This window comes from Morone saxatilis, unplaced genomic scaffold (genome assembly GCF_004916995.1).
Source record: "Morone saxatilis isolate NCDOM2014 unplaced genomic scaffold, NCSU_SB_2.0 Contig23, whole genome shotgun sequence".
Taxonomy (NCBI): Eukaryota; Metazoa; Chordata; class Actinopteri; family Moronidae; genus Morone; species Morone saxatilis.
This window is the reverse complement of record NW_023339796.1, coordinates 16916624-16931557: the sequence shown is the minus strand read 5'-3', so window position 1 is coordinate 16931557 and position 14934 is coordinate 16916624. Positions and strand designations below refer to the sequence as shown.

General features: G+C 40.2%; 2 protein-coding genes across 2 annotated transcripts; one reads left to right on the top strand and one right to left on the bottom strand.

Annotated features, from left to right (window-relative positions):
- Positions 1–1349: 1349 nt before the first annotated feature.
- Positions 1350–8414, top strand: zgc:153115 (uncharacterized protein LOC768186 homolog). Its single transcript, XM_035671206.1, is given in 3 exon segments — positions 1350–2032; positions 2035–2164; positions 3887–8414. Coding segments are annotated over 3 exon segments (753 nt in total). The 5' UTR covers positions 1350–1654; the 3' UTR covers positions 4132–8414.
- A 735-nt stretch (positions 8415–9149) lies between these two features.
- On the bottom strand, positions 9150–14854 carry si:ch211-13f8.2 (procollagen galactosyltransferase 2). Its single transcript, XM_035671050.1, has 12 exons — positions 14613–14854; positions 14277–14387; positions 14014–14131; positions 13794–13928; positions 13495–13699; positions 12456–12575; positions 12071–12144; positions 11879–11985; positions 10796–10928; positions 10570–10697; positions 10279–10485; positions 9150–9435 (listed from the first exon to the last, which is right to left on the bottom strand). The coding sequence occupies exons 1-12, from the start codon at positions 14852–14854 to the stop codon at positions 9150–9152; spliced, it is 1866 nt and encodes a 621-aa protein (XP_035526943.1).
- Positions 14855–14934: the final 80 nt, after the last annotated feature.

Here is a 14934-nt window from a genome sequence, read left to right as displayed (position 1 = left end):
ACAATCATGTTGATGTGACATTTGTTGTGTGTCCCAAACATATATGTTGTCTTTCTTCTAGAGAAGATTTGTAGCTAAGCAGGATATCTCTGCAGCACTACAGTACTTCATTATAATGCTGTTTACCTTTATCAGAATCAGGTTTATTGCGGAATTTGCCTTGGTACATTGGTGCATAAGACTCACAATCAAGCGTAGACAAATATAAATAAAGATTAAAAAAAGAGGCATTAAAAAGGAGCCACTAAATACAAATACAAATAATGAGAAAATATGTACAACGTGGCCGGATACTTAAAAAACAAACAACGGAAGTGCAATAATGTAAAGAATATATACAGGGTGGGTTTAAGAGTCAGTGGGGGTGAGTCAGAAAAAAGGATATTGCACTTGGCCATATTGCTGTTTCTATAATATAAACATTAACTGTGCAGTCCTACAATAAACTAGATTTACTTGGAGATTATCTGAGGATACACACACACACACACACAGTGTCAGAATGACCATAATCAATAAGCCGCACAACCAGTGTGGACTCTAATCTATTAAAAGCTGATTCATAAAGCTCCGAGGTAAAACAACTACAGTTGAGAGAAGTAAGCATGAAAGAAGAAAGACATCTAGTGTCTGTGACTTATGGATAAAAACAGTTGTTAAAGTGCAGATCTGGGGAAGCTCTCTGTACAACTAGATTTGGCAGAAACGGGAAATAAAAAGCCCTCCACCACTCAGCCACGTTCTTCAGCCTCCGACCGACTGAGCTCAAACCAATTTACCCAACACGCCTTTCATCCCCATCTCCTTCCCCCATCATTACACAAGCTCCCACCTACTTTCCACGATGCACCCGCCGCCGCGGTCCACGCCCGTGCAACGACGTCAGTCACTGCGTGCTGCTGGCTGAGGCTGCATTCAGGTACACAGAAACAATTGTATTTCAGAACTCCCTTCGGGCAAAAAACCGTTAACCCGCTTTCATCCAAGCTTTCAGGTTATGAAGAAGTACTAGCAGCTTAGTTTGTTACATTAATTATGACAATGTGTGCTTTACTGTGCTAAAATACAAAGCAATTATACTGATGATTGTGATTTTGAGGTAATATATGCCTCTATAAAATACAGTTAAAGAACACAACTAAATACTAGATTATCTGTTTTGTGTTTCATATTATAATTGGTGATTTGCTGCAGGACAGCGAGTGAAATGTATTATCAACTGGATACTTAATCGATTGTAGTAACAAAGTAAAAGTGCTTTAAAGTAAGGTAACGACTTAAACACCTCCCAACCGATTTTACCAACCAGGCCGTGAACGCACCCTGATTCGGGACCAGGGGGCGTAGGTTTGACCGGCTTCTCGGAGGCTCAGACACAATGAACCGTCAGACTGTGAGAGGCACGCATGTTGGGCCAGAGGCTTTGGCACGGTTTTAGCACATTATTATCCGCAATTGTGCCGTTTCTCTGATTTACGGAGCCATTTCCAAACTACTGATACACTGTATGGCGGTAACAAGGCTCAGTTGGAAACGGTTGGTTCGTCGAGTTTGATGAAAACGAGGTCGGGACCAGACTGCCGTTAGCTCCTCCTGGCGGATTCTTTTCGTTGTTTTTCTTTTTTCTAAAGCCGACAGAACAAGGCAGATAACAATGTCGTTGACTGCTTCTTCTGATTATTTCGCTGCCGAGTGTCTGGTGTCGATATCCAGCGGTGCTGTCCTGCACAGACCCACCCCGGTCGCCCCCGCCAGCCAGCCGGCCACGGTGGGCCTGCTCCCCGGGGAGCCCGACGGGTCGAGTGAGGACAGGGAAGTGCGGGAGACGCTGAGGCTGGAGGGGGCGAACATGATGGCGGTGGCCGGTATCCTCACCGACCTGCACGGGAAGTTCCGCCCCATGTCGGCCTACTCGGAGAGCAGCAACTCCTCGTGTGGTGGAGAGAGCGGCTACACCACGTTGTCCGACCCGACCACCCCTACCATGACCCCCTCCGCCACCCCGGTGCCCGGACAGCAGCTGAGAAGGAGGAGGAGGAGGAGGAGGAGGGGAGCGTGGGGGCCCCGCGCTCCCCGGTGAAGCGACACCAGTGCACTTTTGACGGATGCGACAGAGTTTACGGGAAATCGTCCCACCTGAAGGCACACATCCGGACACACACAGGTATGGAGACTACAACAGTGGTGTTAAAACCAGCAGTGTGTCGCTGACATGATGCGCGGCCACGCTGTGAGTATGTGAGCGTTATATACAGATACAGGAGGGGAGCTCAACAACTTTATGGGATTAGCTAAAAGCAGCGTGGTGGTGGCAGTTTTATTCCCCATTTACCCCCCGACTTGCTACAATAACGTGGCCAAACAAAGAGGGAGAGACAGGAAAACTCCCCTTCAGACTCTGACAAAGAAGTAAAGTAACAAAAGAACTGGGCTGGACGTTAAAACCGGTGACGAAGGTCTTCCTCCGACTGTATTTGCATATGAAATGAACGTAAGACGAAACCTAAACGTCGAGGGCAGCGGGTTCACTGTCGGTCACAGCCTGTCCTGTGGATGGCAGCAGCACTTGCTGTTTTGGTAGTTTTTCTCTGGACATCACCTCCTCATACAGGCGTCTGCTGACGAGTTCAAATCGACTTTACTCCGCGCAGTGTGTTAAACTATCGATAAAACGTTTGCCCACGCCATAAAGCCTCTTTGAGTTGAACTGAAGAGTGGGAGGAGGAGGAGGCGCGTCCGATAATGGCTGCACCACCCATATGTCTGATAATCTACACATTTGTTGCGTGTTGTGCGTTTGCAGAGGAATCACTTCACAATCCGATTTATAAACCCCCCAACCGTGTATTATTAACAGTGTGCTAGAGCTAGACGTGGCTGGAAATACGCCTACCTATCAGGACTACAGCGGAGCCCCACTACTGAGTCAATGCAGTGTGCATGTGATTTTTCTTTTTTTCCGCGAAATGAGGGGAATTGGTGTGTTCAGGGTCACTGAGCAGGCGCACACGGATTAAGGACAGGAAACTGCTCTGTGGTGGGAACGCCCACAAAGAGTAGTGCAACAACAACGTGGCCTGGCTTTGTGATCTTAAAAATGGCTCCGAGCATCCTACTCGCTTATCCAGGTTTTACTCGTGTTGCCTGCGAGAGATTAAGGCTAGTAGTATCTTAGGGAGACTAATCTGAAGGATCTAAATCCTAGATATGCTTTGTCACGTATTTAACGATGTAGAGAGGAGTATTAATTCTCTACTTTTTTTTTTTTGCAATGACAAATTGTAAGCAAATAAAAAAAAATTCTGCCCATTATTGTGAATTTGAAAGCAGATGATTTTATAGGAACTCATTAAAACAAAGAGGCCATAAAATGCAGTCATTAAATTGCATTAATGTAGGAAGTTAAGCACCATGCCTGGTTGTCATTTAAGGTACCACATCTGAAACAGTAATCAGTAAAATGGACTACACAGCTGTTACACACACACACCACAATTTATTGATTAATTGGTTGATAGAAAATTAATCAGGAACCATTTTGATAATCAATTATTGAGCAATTTTTCAAGCTAATTTGCACAACTGTCTAGTGTTTCCTCACCGTTTGAGTGTGAGTGTTTGCTGCTTTGTGTGGAGATTGCAGATTAATCAATAATGAAAATAATACATTTTGCCTGCTCTGTCGTTGATGTATCGGTGCAACAATGGTTTGTTGTTGGCTGTATAGAATGGAGAAGTGATGTGTCAGTGGGTGACGGGAGAAGTGTCTCCGTCTCCTCTCCCAAGTGTTAAATACATTTTACTGTCAGTCATCAGAACAATGCTACGCATGCTTGTAAACCCTGTGTGACTTGAAATGGTCTTCTTCTCTGCCTCCATGCTGCAGGTGAGAGGCCCTTCCCATGCACCTGGCCCGACTGTGAGAAGAAGTTCGCCCGCTCGGATGAGCTCGCCCGCCACACACGCACCCACACGGGGGAAAAGCGCTTCCTGTGCCCGCTCTGCGATAAGCGCTTCATGCGCAGCGACCACCTGATCAAGCACGCCCGCCGTCATCCGGACTTCCAGCCTTCCATGTTGGGACGCAACAAGGGCACACCCTCCTCCTTCAGCCCAGCCATGCACCATTAGGATGGTTTGGGCTGGCGTGGCAGGAGCACAGAAGGGTCATGGTGGTTTCAAGTTAACCAGCAACAATCAGATCCACTGATTAGGATATAGCATACTCAAGTGTGCACATAACACGCACGTACACATGCCAACACACACACACACACACACAGCTGGATGTGGGTGGGAAGTAGCCTCATCTCTCCATCCACACAGATGAGTCATGTGACCACTATCCACCTGCTCAACATAACTAGGGTTGGGTATAGAGAACTTTCCAAATCTGTAAGAACTGGGGGTTCGTTAAGAAATGTGCTTTTCGATTCCACGTTACGTTTCCTGAAAGCAAAGTTTGGACCTACCACACTTCATTTCCTTTGCCGGTTACACGTGTCGCAAAGCACGTGTATAATGTTTACAATATGACGGACCAGAGCTGGCATTCAAACGTGTGGCTACGCTTTGCTAAAGACCGTAATGATGCAGTGGAATGTAATCACTGCAAAAAAATAAATACATGCAAGGGAAGAAAGTCTGTCTAATATGACAACACATTTACTACAGAATGGTATAAGAATGCAGCATTTTTGGTGTCCTGTATCATGACATAGTGACCGTAAACGGTGAAAACTTTTTATAGATCAAATAACCAGATGGGGATGTCTGTTTTTGGTGAATCCACTGAATTAAATACAGGAAAAATCAAGGTACTTCATCACATTGATGCAAAAAGTCAAATATGCCATAAGGCTGTCCTGCTTGTTGATTTGCAACATTGCCTAATACGACACTATTATTGGGCTTTAATGCCGCAGAAAGTAAAAACTAATGTAAAACCTTTAAACTTTCACAGGACACAACAGAGAATAATTATATTTGTCTTTTTTTTTTTAAACCAACAACACAGAAATCACTAAACAGGCCGTCATTTAGTACATGTTTATGGCAGCCTGAACTTCATGGAAATAAATGTGTTTTTGCTTTCTTCACACATTGGTTTCTTTCCTCACTCAGGATTCGATTAGAACGGGAATCATTAAGCAGATTTGAACTTTAAAAAAAAATCAACCCAACCCTAAAAATAACCTCATTATCTCAAACTGAAACACTTTCACAAAATGCAGGGATTTTTTCACATTTTCTGTAAAATTCTGCACATTCATCATCAGCCAAAACTCCTCTGTTTTCTTGTGGTTAATTTGTAGATTGTTGTTGTACCATTTATTTACCATGAGTAGCACAATATTGTGATGTTAGGTAGCGAGGCAGTGACTAGAAGTCTTTTAGGGGTTTTTTTGGGTTTTTTTTTTTAGCTTTGCTGATTCCATATAAAAGTTTTAATGGTGACACATTCCTTTATTTTTATTGCATTAGTAACCACCATTGAGGTGATTGTCAATATTTTTTCTTTTATATTCAGTTTAATTATAGATTAAATATTAATTTTTTGCCAGAAAATGGATCAAACTTCACTGTAGAAGAGCAGTTTGCATGCCATCCTAAAGTCTAGATCAGTTATCATCCATGAATTGCTGACACATAATACACAGTAGTATTATGTCTAATACTGATGCAAATGTATATAAGCTTTAAGCTTTTAATGTAGAAAACTGGTAATGCTACTAGCAGCAGAATTAATACATGTGATGAATTGTAGTCCTTATATTAGGGGTGACAGTATACGCCTGATAGGATGGCATTCCCAGAGAGTGTCGTGTGTATGTGTTTTTATTTACATTTTTGTTAGAGACAGAACTGGGAAAAGTGTGTATGCAATGGTATCAAAATATTTTTTGGGGGGAAAAAAGACAACATGAGTTGAACTTGACTTTCAGTCTGCTTCAAAGTAAAAGCATTCACCACACTCATTGGGGTGTGCCAGACAGCAGAATGCGTTTCAGGATCAGGTGTGCCAGGTGTTTCTTTACACGGTTTGAGTTTCAGCAGCAGATAAAGAGTCTCACATGTAGCGTTGAGACAAATTTCTATTTTAACTATTTGTATGTCAATCAAAATTGGCATAAAAACTATTAAAAGTAAATTAAACAGAACCATTTTCCTGGATGGGTGTCAGTCTGCCATCCCGTAAAGCTAATCCCTTTAATGAGGCTGACATTTTCACTTGTCAAAGCAGCAAACGAACAAGTGCAACAAATAAAATGAATGATGGCTCTATTCTATGTAGGTGTGGCATTGGACCAGCATGCACAATACCAGGAGGCAGGCACTTATTAACAGGATGCAACCATTAATAATGTTGTCAGTTGCATTGTGTTTGACAAGTCGAAATGTCCACTGTGATAAATGAAAAAAAGAAAGTATTTGTTAAGAACCTGCTCAGTACATTTGAGAAAAACTGGCTCCTAAACATTCTTCTATGCCAAAAAGTTCAATAATCCTTGTGTATTAAAGGAATAATCACTCAAAACCGAACTAACCTTTAACTGAATCAAACAAACCTCAAGTAATTTAGGTTTAAAATCTATTTGAGTACGTACAGTGTCCAGGTCTGATTATAGAGAGTTTGAATCTGTTTTTTTTTTTTTCTTCTATGTTTCCACACTGTTTGTCCAGCTCATGGACGTATTCCTTTATCTCAGAGAACAACATTTCTTCAGGAAGATCTGAAAGCCTTAAACTATGTCATAACTACTTTGCACCATGTTTACAGTTTGATCATTGTATAGGTATATATGCCCTCTTAAGGGGTCATTACAGATACTCATTATGCAATATGGCACTTTTTTCTTGCAGGTGTATTTTGCTGAATAGTGTAATAGCTTGCACTGTTACTAGGCTTCTACAAGCAAGCACTGTGGAACTTTGCTAGTGTGTTGATAGCCAATGGTTTGTAAAACTGCCTTTTTGTCCAAGTGCTTTAGAACGCGTGATAAAAGAACTGGGTAGCTGTTCTTATTTGGGTTTTCTTTTTCTGTGTGTGTTTGCTTAGTCATTCAGGCCATCTCTTGTTGTGGAATTTGTGTTTTGTTTTTTCTTTACGGAAAACACGCTTTCGTTTGTGTTTCCGGATCTGTTGACTTTGTCTCCTCCACACTAAAATCAAAGCGAAAGACGCAGATGTCTTCCTCATTCATCTGTCAAACCATCTCCGTATACCATTTCACTGTTGATCTCATTTTAATGGGAGCTGTACTCATTGGAGGGAATGCAGTGCTTTGAAAAAAATTTTGTACACACTATTTCTTCAGAGGTTCAATCTGTTGACAGTTTTTGGTTGCTGCTGGCAGTAACCTTGAACACATGGACTGTTTATCACAAGAACACACACAATATACTTGTTTTTTTACGTTTTCAAATGGACATATTCCCTCCTGTCTCTCCTCACAGACGAGTGTCTTCTCACACAGACTCTGTCCGGGTCTCAAAGCTATAATATCACAATAAGAACATACCTCACAGATTTTTTCTTCTTTTTTTTGCGGTGTCTGTACAAAATCCATCCAACCTGTCTTTCAGAAATTCCTATAAAGTCACTGAGCCTTGGATTTCAGAAATGTGTTTATATCAGCTAGATGGTCTGTTGTGTACCCGTGTCCTTATCTTGTCTTTATATGCAACATCACTACTACCTGTGTGACAGCAGAATTTCTTTTTCCTTGCCTCAATGAATTTCTGTTGTTGATTGACAGTAGCAAATGAACCTACTGGATAAATCCTGCAGCCCTTGTCATTAAAGCCCCGCAGGGATTTTAGTCACCAAGGGAAAGACTCGGGCAGAGGCTTAAAAGGTTTAATAAAATGTAAAGGAAATATCTTTAGACTGTCACTTCACTGCAGATTACAACTGAAAGAGCTCAGTCCAAATCTATTTGTTCATATCACTGAATGTGGCTTGATGACAGATGATATCCACTTTGGGTTTATTTTTTGCTGTGCTGCCTCGCTGAGAAAAAAATAATGATGCGATAATTTCTCTTGTCACCACACTAATTCAGATATGCACATTGTACAGATACGGATGTTTTTTAAATTGATGCCTAATTTTTACATTAATGTAATTTTTAAAAATCCTCTTATCAAAGCTTTAGTTAAGGAGGAACTGTGGAACTAAATTGCTGCAACAAGCTGTTTTGATATTTATATTCTCAGGTGTCTTCAATTTTGAGCATTGGAGTTTCAATATTTCCTGTTCAACACCTAAGTACAAGCATGTTTTTTTCTTTTGTTATGCTGATTAATTTATTCCAAAAAATGTATCATTTGTGTGGTTTAATTATTCTTTTCATAACTCATTTTGTGATATGGAACAGTACTAATATTAAATGGTTCCATTGTTTGCTTGACATGAGAATACCAGTGCTTTTTTTTAAAATAAAAATCCTTAAGTTGATTGCTGTGTTCATCTTTTTCTATAAGAACATACAGGAAGGAAACATGCCTGCCTTAATAAGATATCAACAGAAATCAGTTTATTTGAAGAGCACAAAGTGGTGGAGCTGAATCTCAACTGTAGGTCATAATCCTAAAGAAACTCTTTAAATAATAATAAAAATAATAAACTTTATTTATACAGCACTTTTAGAAACAAAGTTTCAAAGTGCCTTACATGGCTGGAACCGGGATTAAAAAGATTTCATTTGGCAATAAGGCAAAAATAAAGTCAGTAAAATATATATAAGTGAGGTTCCATTGATAGTGCCATTGTTGAATGATAGTGACAGTAATGAACTTTAACTGGGGCTGTATTATATAATCCAAGTATCCATTTAGGGCTAGTCTCTATTACATGCTAGCTCTGCTCCTTTTCTTGACCTGCTCCAAAATTGCAATATTGTATTTTTTTATATTTGCATATTGCTGCCAAAAATATGTGTTCAGTTTCTTATTACAATGTAAAAAGTTAGTCATTTTAACAAAATCCATTATATTCTACAAAATATTTTAGGTGTATGTATGTCAATGTAATGACACATTTTCTTGCTATTACTATATTCCAAATTAGTTTTTACTAGGAACTTTTCTTGTTATAACAATTTAATTATATCACAAAATGTGTGTAACATGACATAAGTCCCCCCTCAGAGTTCATCTCGGTTTCCACTGGCAGAGAGGGGGGGCACGCCACCACGAGCAGAGTGAGGAGCCACAGGTCGAAAACCTACATCCTCAGTTTCCTGCCCACGCTTGTGTTTGGCTCCATCTCTGTCCCAGTCTGTGTCCACGGCCTCGTCGTCCCAGATGGTAGAGGTCTCTGTGTCGCTGAAGTAGCCGGGCTCGCCGGTGTAGTGTGTGGGAAAGAGCAGCAGAGGCTCGACTGAAAATGCTCTCAGGTCCCTCTGATCAAAATACTGCAAGTACTGGTCTCTGAAGGGAGAGGCAGGTGGAATATAATGACTTCAGACTGAATACAAAACACTGCTACTCAAAGCTTTTAAAATATATCAGTGGTGGAATGTGACTTAGTAGCGTATGTACACATTTAAAGTAGTCTACTTTTAAGTTAGTATGTTGTGTTCATGCTACTTTATATTTCTACTCCACTACATTTCATGGGGAAATATTGTACTTTTTAATCCATAACAATTAAAGTGCTTATAAAATATGATGATACTCACCAGTATATTCAAGTAGAGTTGGAAGCATCAGTCAATTAAGTCAGAAAATTATTATGATAATTGTTGAAGCAATTTTTCTGTAAAAATGCAACATTGCTGGAGCTGGAACATGAATCCAGCTTCCCAAATGTGAAGATTTGCTGCTTTTCCTTTTAATTATTTACATGTATTTTAAATTTTGTACAGTTGTTTGGACAAGACAAGCATTGTGAGGTGTCACTGTGGGCTCTGGATGATTGTAACGGGCATTTTGAATTGTTTTTTTGAATTTTTACAATCCAAAGAAATTGACTTAATGGGGAAAATAATCAGCAGATTAATACATAAATCCATATTAATCTAATAGAAAAAAATAATTATAAAATTAAAAACCAATACAAAACAAACATATATATATATACATATAGCCACAGGGGAGCCTTTTCACCATTAGTAGATTTACTTTTAATACTTTTACCAGATTATACTTACCTACTTTTACTTAAGCAAGATTGTATATGCAGGACTTGTACTATTAGGACTACTATTACTTGATTAAAAGACCTGAAGATTTCCTCCACCACTGATATGTTCACAGTATAGTGAGACTCACTTGGGGTGCTTGTTGAACATGACAGGTAGGAACTCATCAACAGGCAGCATTTTGTTCAGGGGTTTTGCCTGAAGGAGCTTCTTGGCCCCGTTCAGTGAAAGGACATAACCCAAGGTCCAGTAGGAGTAACCTGGGTGCACAAGGTTACTGACTCCTTTCACCCACAACTCTGGCTCCTTCACCTGCAGCCGCTTACGCCCTACATAACTGCATAGGGACAGAAAGGCAAGTGAAAGGTCTGTGGTGCTCAACAGACGAAACATGACACAAAAACTGCAATAATTCACTAACATGAGGTCCCATTCGAGTCCCACTCTCTGCACATTTTCCATGATAGTCACCAGCCTGCTGCAAAAGCTGGGCTCAAATCTCACATCATCCTCCAGCACGAGCACCTGCTGCAGTTCCTGCTGCACCACCTTAGGGGGCGACACATGACAGCAATAACAGTGAAACTGCCATACTGCCACATCAGCATCAAAGTATTGTTTAAAACAGTCTCAGAGTAAGGCTGTACTTGTTTCCAGACGCTGTAGTGGCTGAGGAAGCAGCCAATCTCCCCTCTAGTCAGCACGCGGTCTGAATATGGGTCTTTGTACCCAGGCAGCATGTCTATACCCATAGCCAGCAGCTGAGAGGAGTTCAAGGCTCTGTGGACAACACAAGCAAATATCCTCATAATCACAGTCAGCTACATGTTTACTGACAGGGGAGGCCTCATTTCTACTGTCAACTTCTACCTCAACTATACACAAATATTCTGTTTGTGTGTTCTCTAATTGAGACTAGTAATACATCCTTACAATTGATAATATCAGGTGTTAGTTACATATCACAGTAAGAGCTTAATGAGAGTTGTAGAGCAAAGTAGCAAAGCACCAGTACTCTGCTTGAGTGTTTCCATTTTAAGCTCCACCACATTAATTCATCACATCAGTCAAATGTACTCTATCTGTCAGTGGTTACTTTGCAGATCAAGATTTTACCTTAAAACATTAGATGTACTTACAGTTTAAAACGTGATTCATTGTTAGAGAATAAATAGAGCTCTGCAGTTCATTGCTGAACTTTGAAACAGCAGTTGACAAAACTATATCAACTCAACGTCCACTTGCTTGCTTTTTCTGGAGCCTATATATCACACATCAGCAGATTGATTTTGCTCAGTTGCCATGGAAATGCAAATGTTTAAACTTTCCATGTCTCTGGTCACCTGACTAGACTAGATAATCTGCCATTGATGACTGTTTGATGGTCAAAAACTCTAGAATAGGCAAGTAAATGGGCCTTGAGTTACAATTGCATTGTCTGCTAGTTATAGTTGGCTTCACCTCAACCAGCTATAACACAGATTCATCAATATTATTATTATCCATTAATATGACATAAACAACAGTCTGAAATATGCACTACTTTTACTTTTGATGCAAGATTTGATAATACTTTTATACTTTTATGTAGGTAAAACTTTGACTGCAGGACCTTTACTTATAATGGAGTGTTGTTACATTGTGGTAAGACCAGTTTTACTTAATTAAAGCATCTGAATGTTTCCTCCCTCACCACATAATGAGAACTGTTACTGTACAGTTTGTCATACTTGCCATCCACGGCTTCTGTCAGTGTGGTGTTGATGCCGAGGACGGCCAAAGTGCTCAACATCCTTTCTCGCCGGTCTGAGCGGCGCTTCAGATTAATCAAAAAGATCTAGAAGTGGAAGAGAATAAAGTGAGACTTAACAGAACAGCACTCCATAACTGGATGATATCACTTTAGTTAACTCTATCTTTACCTCATTAAATCCCATCTTTCGTAGTTCTTTAGGTGCAGTGTGCATATACTGTGAGGGCTCCACGTCATAGGCAACTAGAAAGTAAGGTCACACATTCACATTTCACACGAGATATAGTAAATTTGCATTTTCTAGTCCAGTCCTTTGGTTTCAAGGGAATTTCTTACATTGGTTCAACATCTAACTTATGTGAAATGGTTAAATAAGAGAGGCAGAAAGGGAAATGAGAGGCACTAGGCTTTTACAGAGGAGTGAGACATGTGTCAAGACTGTGAGAGCAAAAAGGACCAAATATGCTCATACAGGCCAAGGTACAGTGAGATGAGAACATAGAGAGCCTTTAAACTGTCAGTTATAGAGTCAAATATATGCAGAAAGATCTTACTGAGTGCCTCTGTCAGTGTGTGGGTAAAACTCTCCTCTTCTTCCTCCAGTGTCTGGTCTTGTTTAAGGGGCACTGGTAAATATCCATAATGGTCCTTGTTGCACACATACATCTGAACTCCTGCAGTGGTGCAGACACATCAGGTCTCAGTGCAAGTCTTTTCATTATTTGAAATACAGTGGCAGACAGATTTCACCTCTAATGGATACCATATGGTATGAGAAGAAAATAAGACACACATGTTATAAAGTGATATTATTATGCTGTTATTAAGGAGAGTGGTAATAAAGTTAATATTTATATATGCAATAATATATTATATGCATATAAGTGATGTCTTAATAAGCAAAACTAATGTTACTACATTTTATATGATATAGTAACTATTATTTTAATTTAATACTTATAAAGATAAAGGTATACTTCAGTAAAGATGTTAATTATTGATATTTTCCTCTTTTTTACATAAAAAAATCCAAATGCCTAAATGGAGTGTAATTTAATTTTTGCATTAATTCTTGAATGCTGCACATAAGGATTAACATTTGTGTAAGCTCAGTATTTACTGATGTGGATAAAGAGACACTGAAAGTAATAATTTACAACATTCTCACCCTATGAATACCTCCGAAAAGGGGCTCTAGATCACTAATATGGGAAGTAATTTAACACAAATTGCTCAATCTTTCAATTATTCTCTAAAACTCTTTATGTTGGATTTCTATATCTCAAAAGTGACTCCCAATTATTTCAATCTAGCTTAGTAAAGCTTATATAGTTCTTACTCTTTGAACTTACTTGTCAGCTAACTTATGTGCACCAAATGACTATCATCAAATTCAAGTAATTAAGGACATTTTACAACACACAATGCTGTATAATGAAATGAAAGTTTGTAGTTCCTTCATGCTACATTACATAAAAAAGAGAATCAAATTCATAGAATAACATAAAAGATGAATAAAATAGAATAAACAATACATACAGTTATTTACATATATACAATTAGGGAAATGAGTGAGTTGACATAAGGTCTGACCTGCTTGCCTTGCAGAGAAAGCAAAGGCCATGATGTCATCTACATGGTGGGGGTAGTGGGGGTGAGGAGGGTAAAAGGCCAGGGCTCGGCTGGCTCTGCGCCTCAGGTCCAGCAGGTAGGTGGAGTACACCATGGGGACTGCAAAGCAGCCCTGCCGCTTCCATTTACGGATGGGAATATACTCTGGGGTTCGTTTGTAGAAGCCCTTTGCACATCAGCAGACCCACAACAATCACTTTCCTGCAGAGGAAATACACTATATTCCTTATTTATTTGTTCTGCTCTCTAATGAATCTTACCTCTGGAGTCACGCCGCACCAGAAGTTGGAATAAAGGCTTTTTGATTCCAACATGGGTGCTACAATTGTCAGATTCTCTGCTATCATGTCTGATAGTATCTGGCGGTTAGTCAGCAAGTTGTCACTGTCCACAAACTGAGGAACAAAGAAGAGATATTATTAGAGGACAGAGTGGTGAAATACTTGATTCTTTGTCCTTTATGGTGTTTTGCTGTCTCACCAATATGTAGTCAGTCCACAGTCGTCTGGCAGCTCCGAGTGCTGCCTGCCTTAACTTCATCACATGGATGAACCGAGAGTCAGGCCAGTGTTTGGGACCCTGCTCGTCTGCATAAGAGCTGAAAGAAAGAGAGAAACAGTCAGTAGATCAGAGGATATCAGGTTTACTATGAATCTATTAAAACTGATTAAACGGCATCAGGATGCATTATAAATGGAGCTGCTGCCACAGAGACATTGTTTAATGTTGTAGTGGGGATTCACCTCGGTTGCTCCATGGGCCTCCACTGCACCGAGTGGTACAGGTGTTGAACTCCTTTCAGCCACTCCTGGAGCATGGCTGTGCTGTTGTCCACACTGTGGTCAGAGGCTGCCCTGAGATCACAATGAACATTACTGAACACTGACTTTATCTTTTCTTTCTTTCTTTCTTTCTCTTTGTTTATTGTTTTATGGTCATTCTCTAAATCAAATCACATTTTCATTAGTAACTGTCCACTCCTTACAGAAAAAAACTAAACCAAAACTTAAATGTTTTCCTACTTTTTGCAGATATATCAACACAATCATCATCAATGCAATAAATTAATTTAATTTTACCAGATGACAATACGGTCCTTTGGGTAGTCCAGTCTGTCAATGCAGCCCAAGAAGTAAGGGAGGCTGTGTTGTGCATTGCGTGCAAGGATGGTGATCAGCACTGTGGGCTTCAGCAGAGAGGACTCCTGCCGGGCCGGTTGGAGGAGATGATCCTCTGGCAGCTCGTCTGTGCTGCCGTGCAGGAAGAGCTTCCCTGCTAAAATCATAAAATATAAACTGAATCCCACAAATCTAAGAGGCATATTTCCACCAGGGCACCTTGGTGTCTCTGTAACCTCAGACTGGTGCAAGTGAGGGAGAGACTCTCTCTCTCTCTTTCTCT

What these genes read in the sequence shown, in the direction of transcription:
- si:ch211-13f8.2 (XM_035671050.1), bottom strand. Translation starts at nt 14,854, where the DNA reads ATGCCTCTTAGATTTGTGGGATTCAGTTTATATTTTATGATTTTAGCA. An exon ending in CACACTGACAGAGGCACTCA is followed by an intron (nt 12,145 to 12,455) that starts GTAAGATCTTTC and finishes CTTACTTTCTAG; the next exon opens with TTGCCTATGACGTGGAGCCC. An exon ending in GGACTCGAATGGGACCTCAT is followed by an intron (nt 10,486 to 10,569) that starts GTTAGTGAATTA and finishes GTCCCTATGCAG; the next exon opens with TTATGTAGGGCGTAAGCGGC.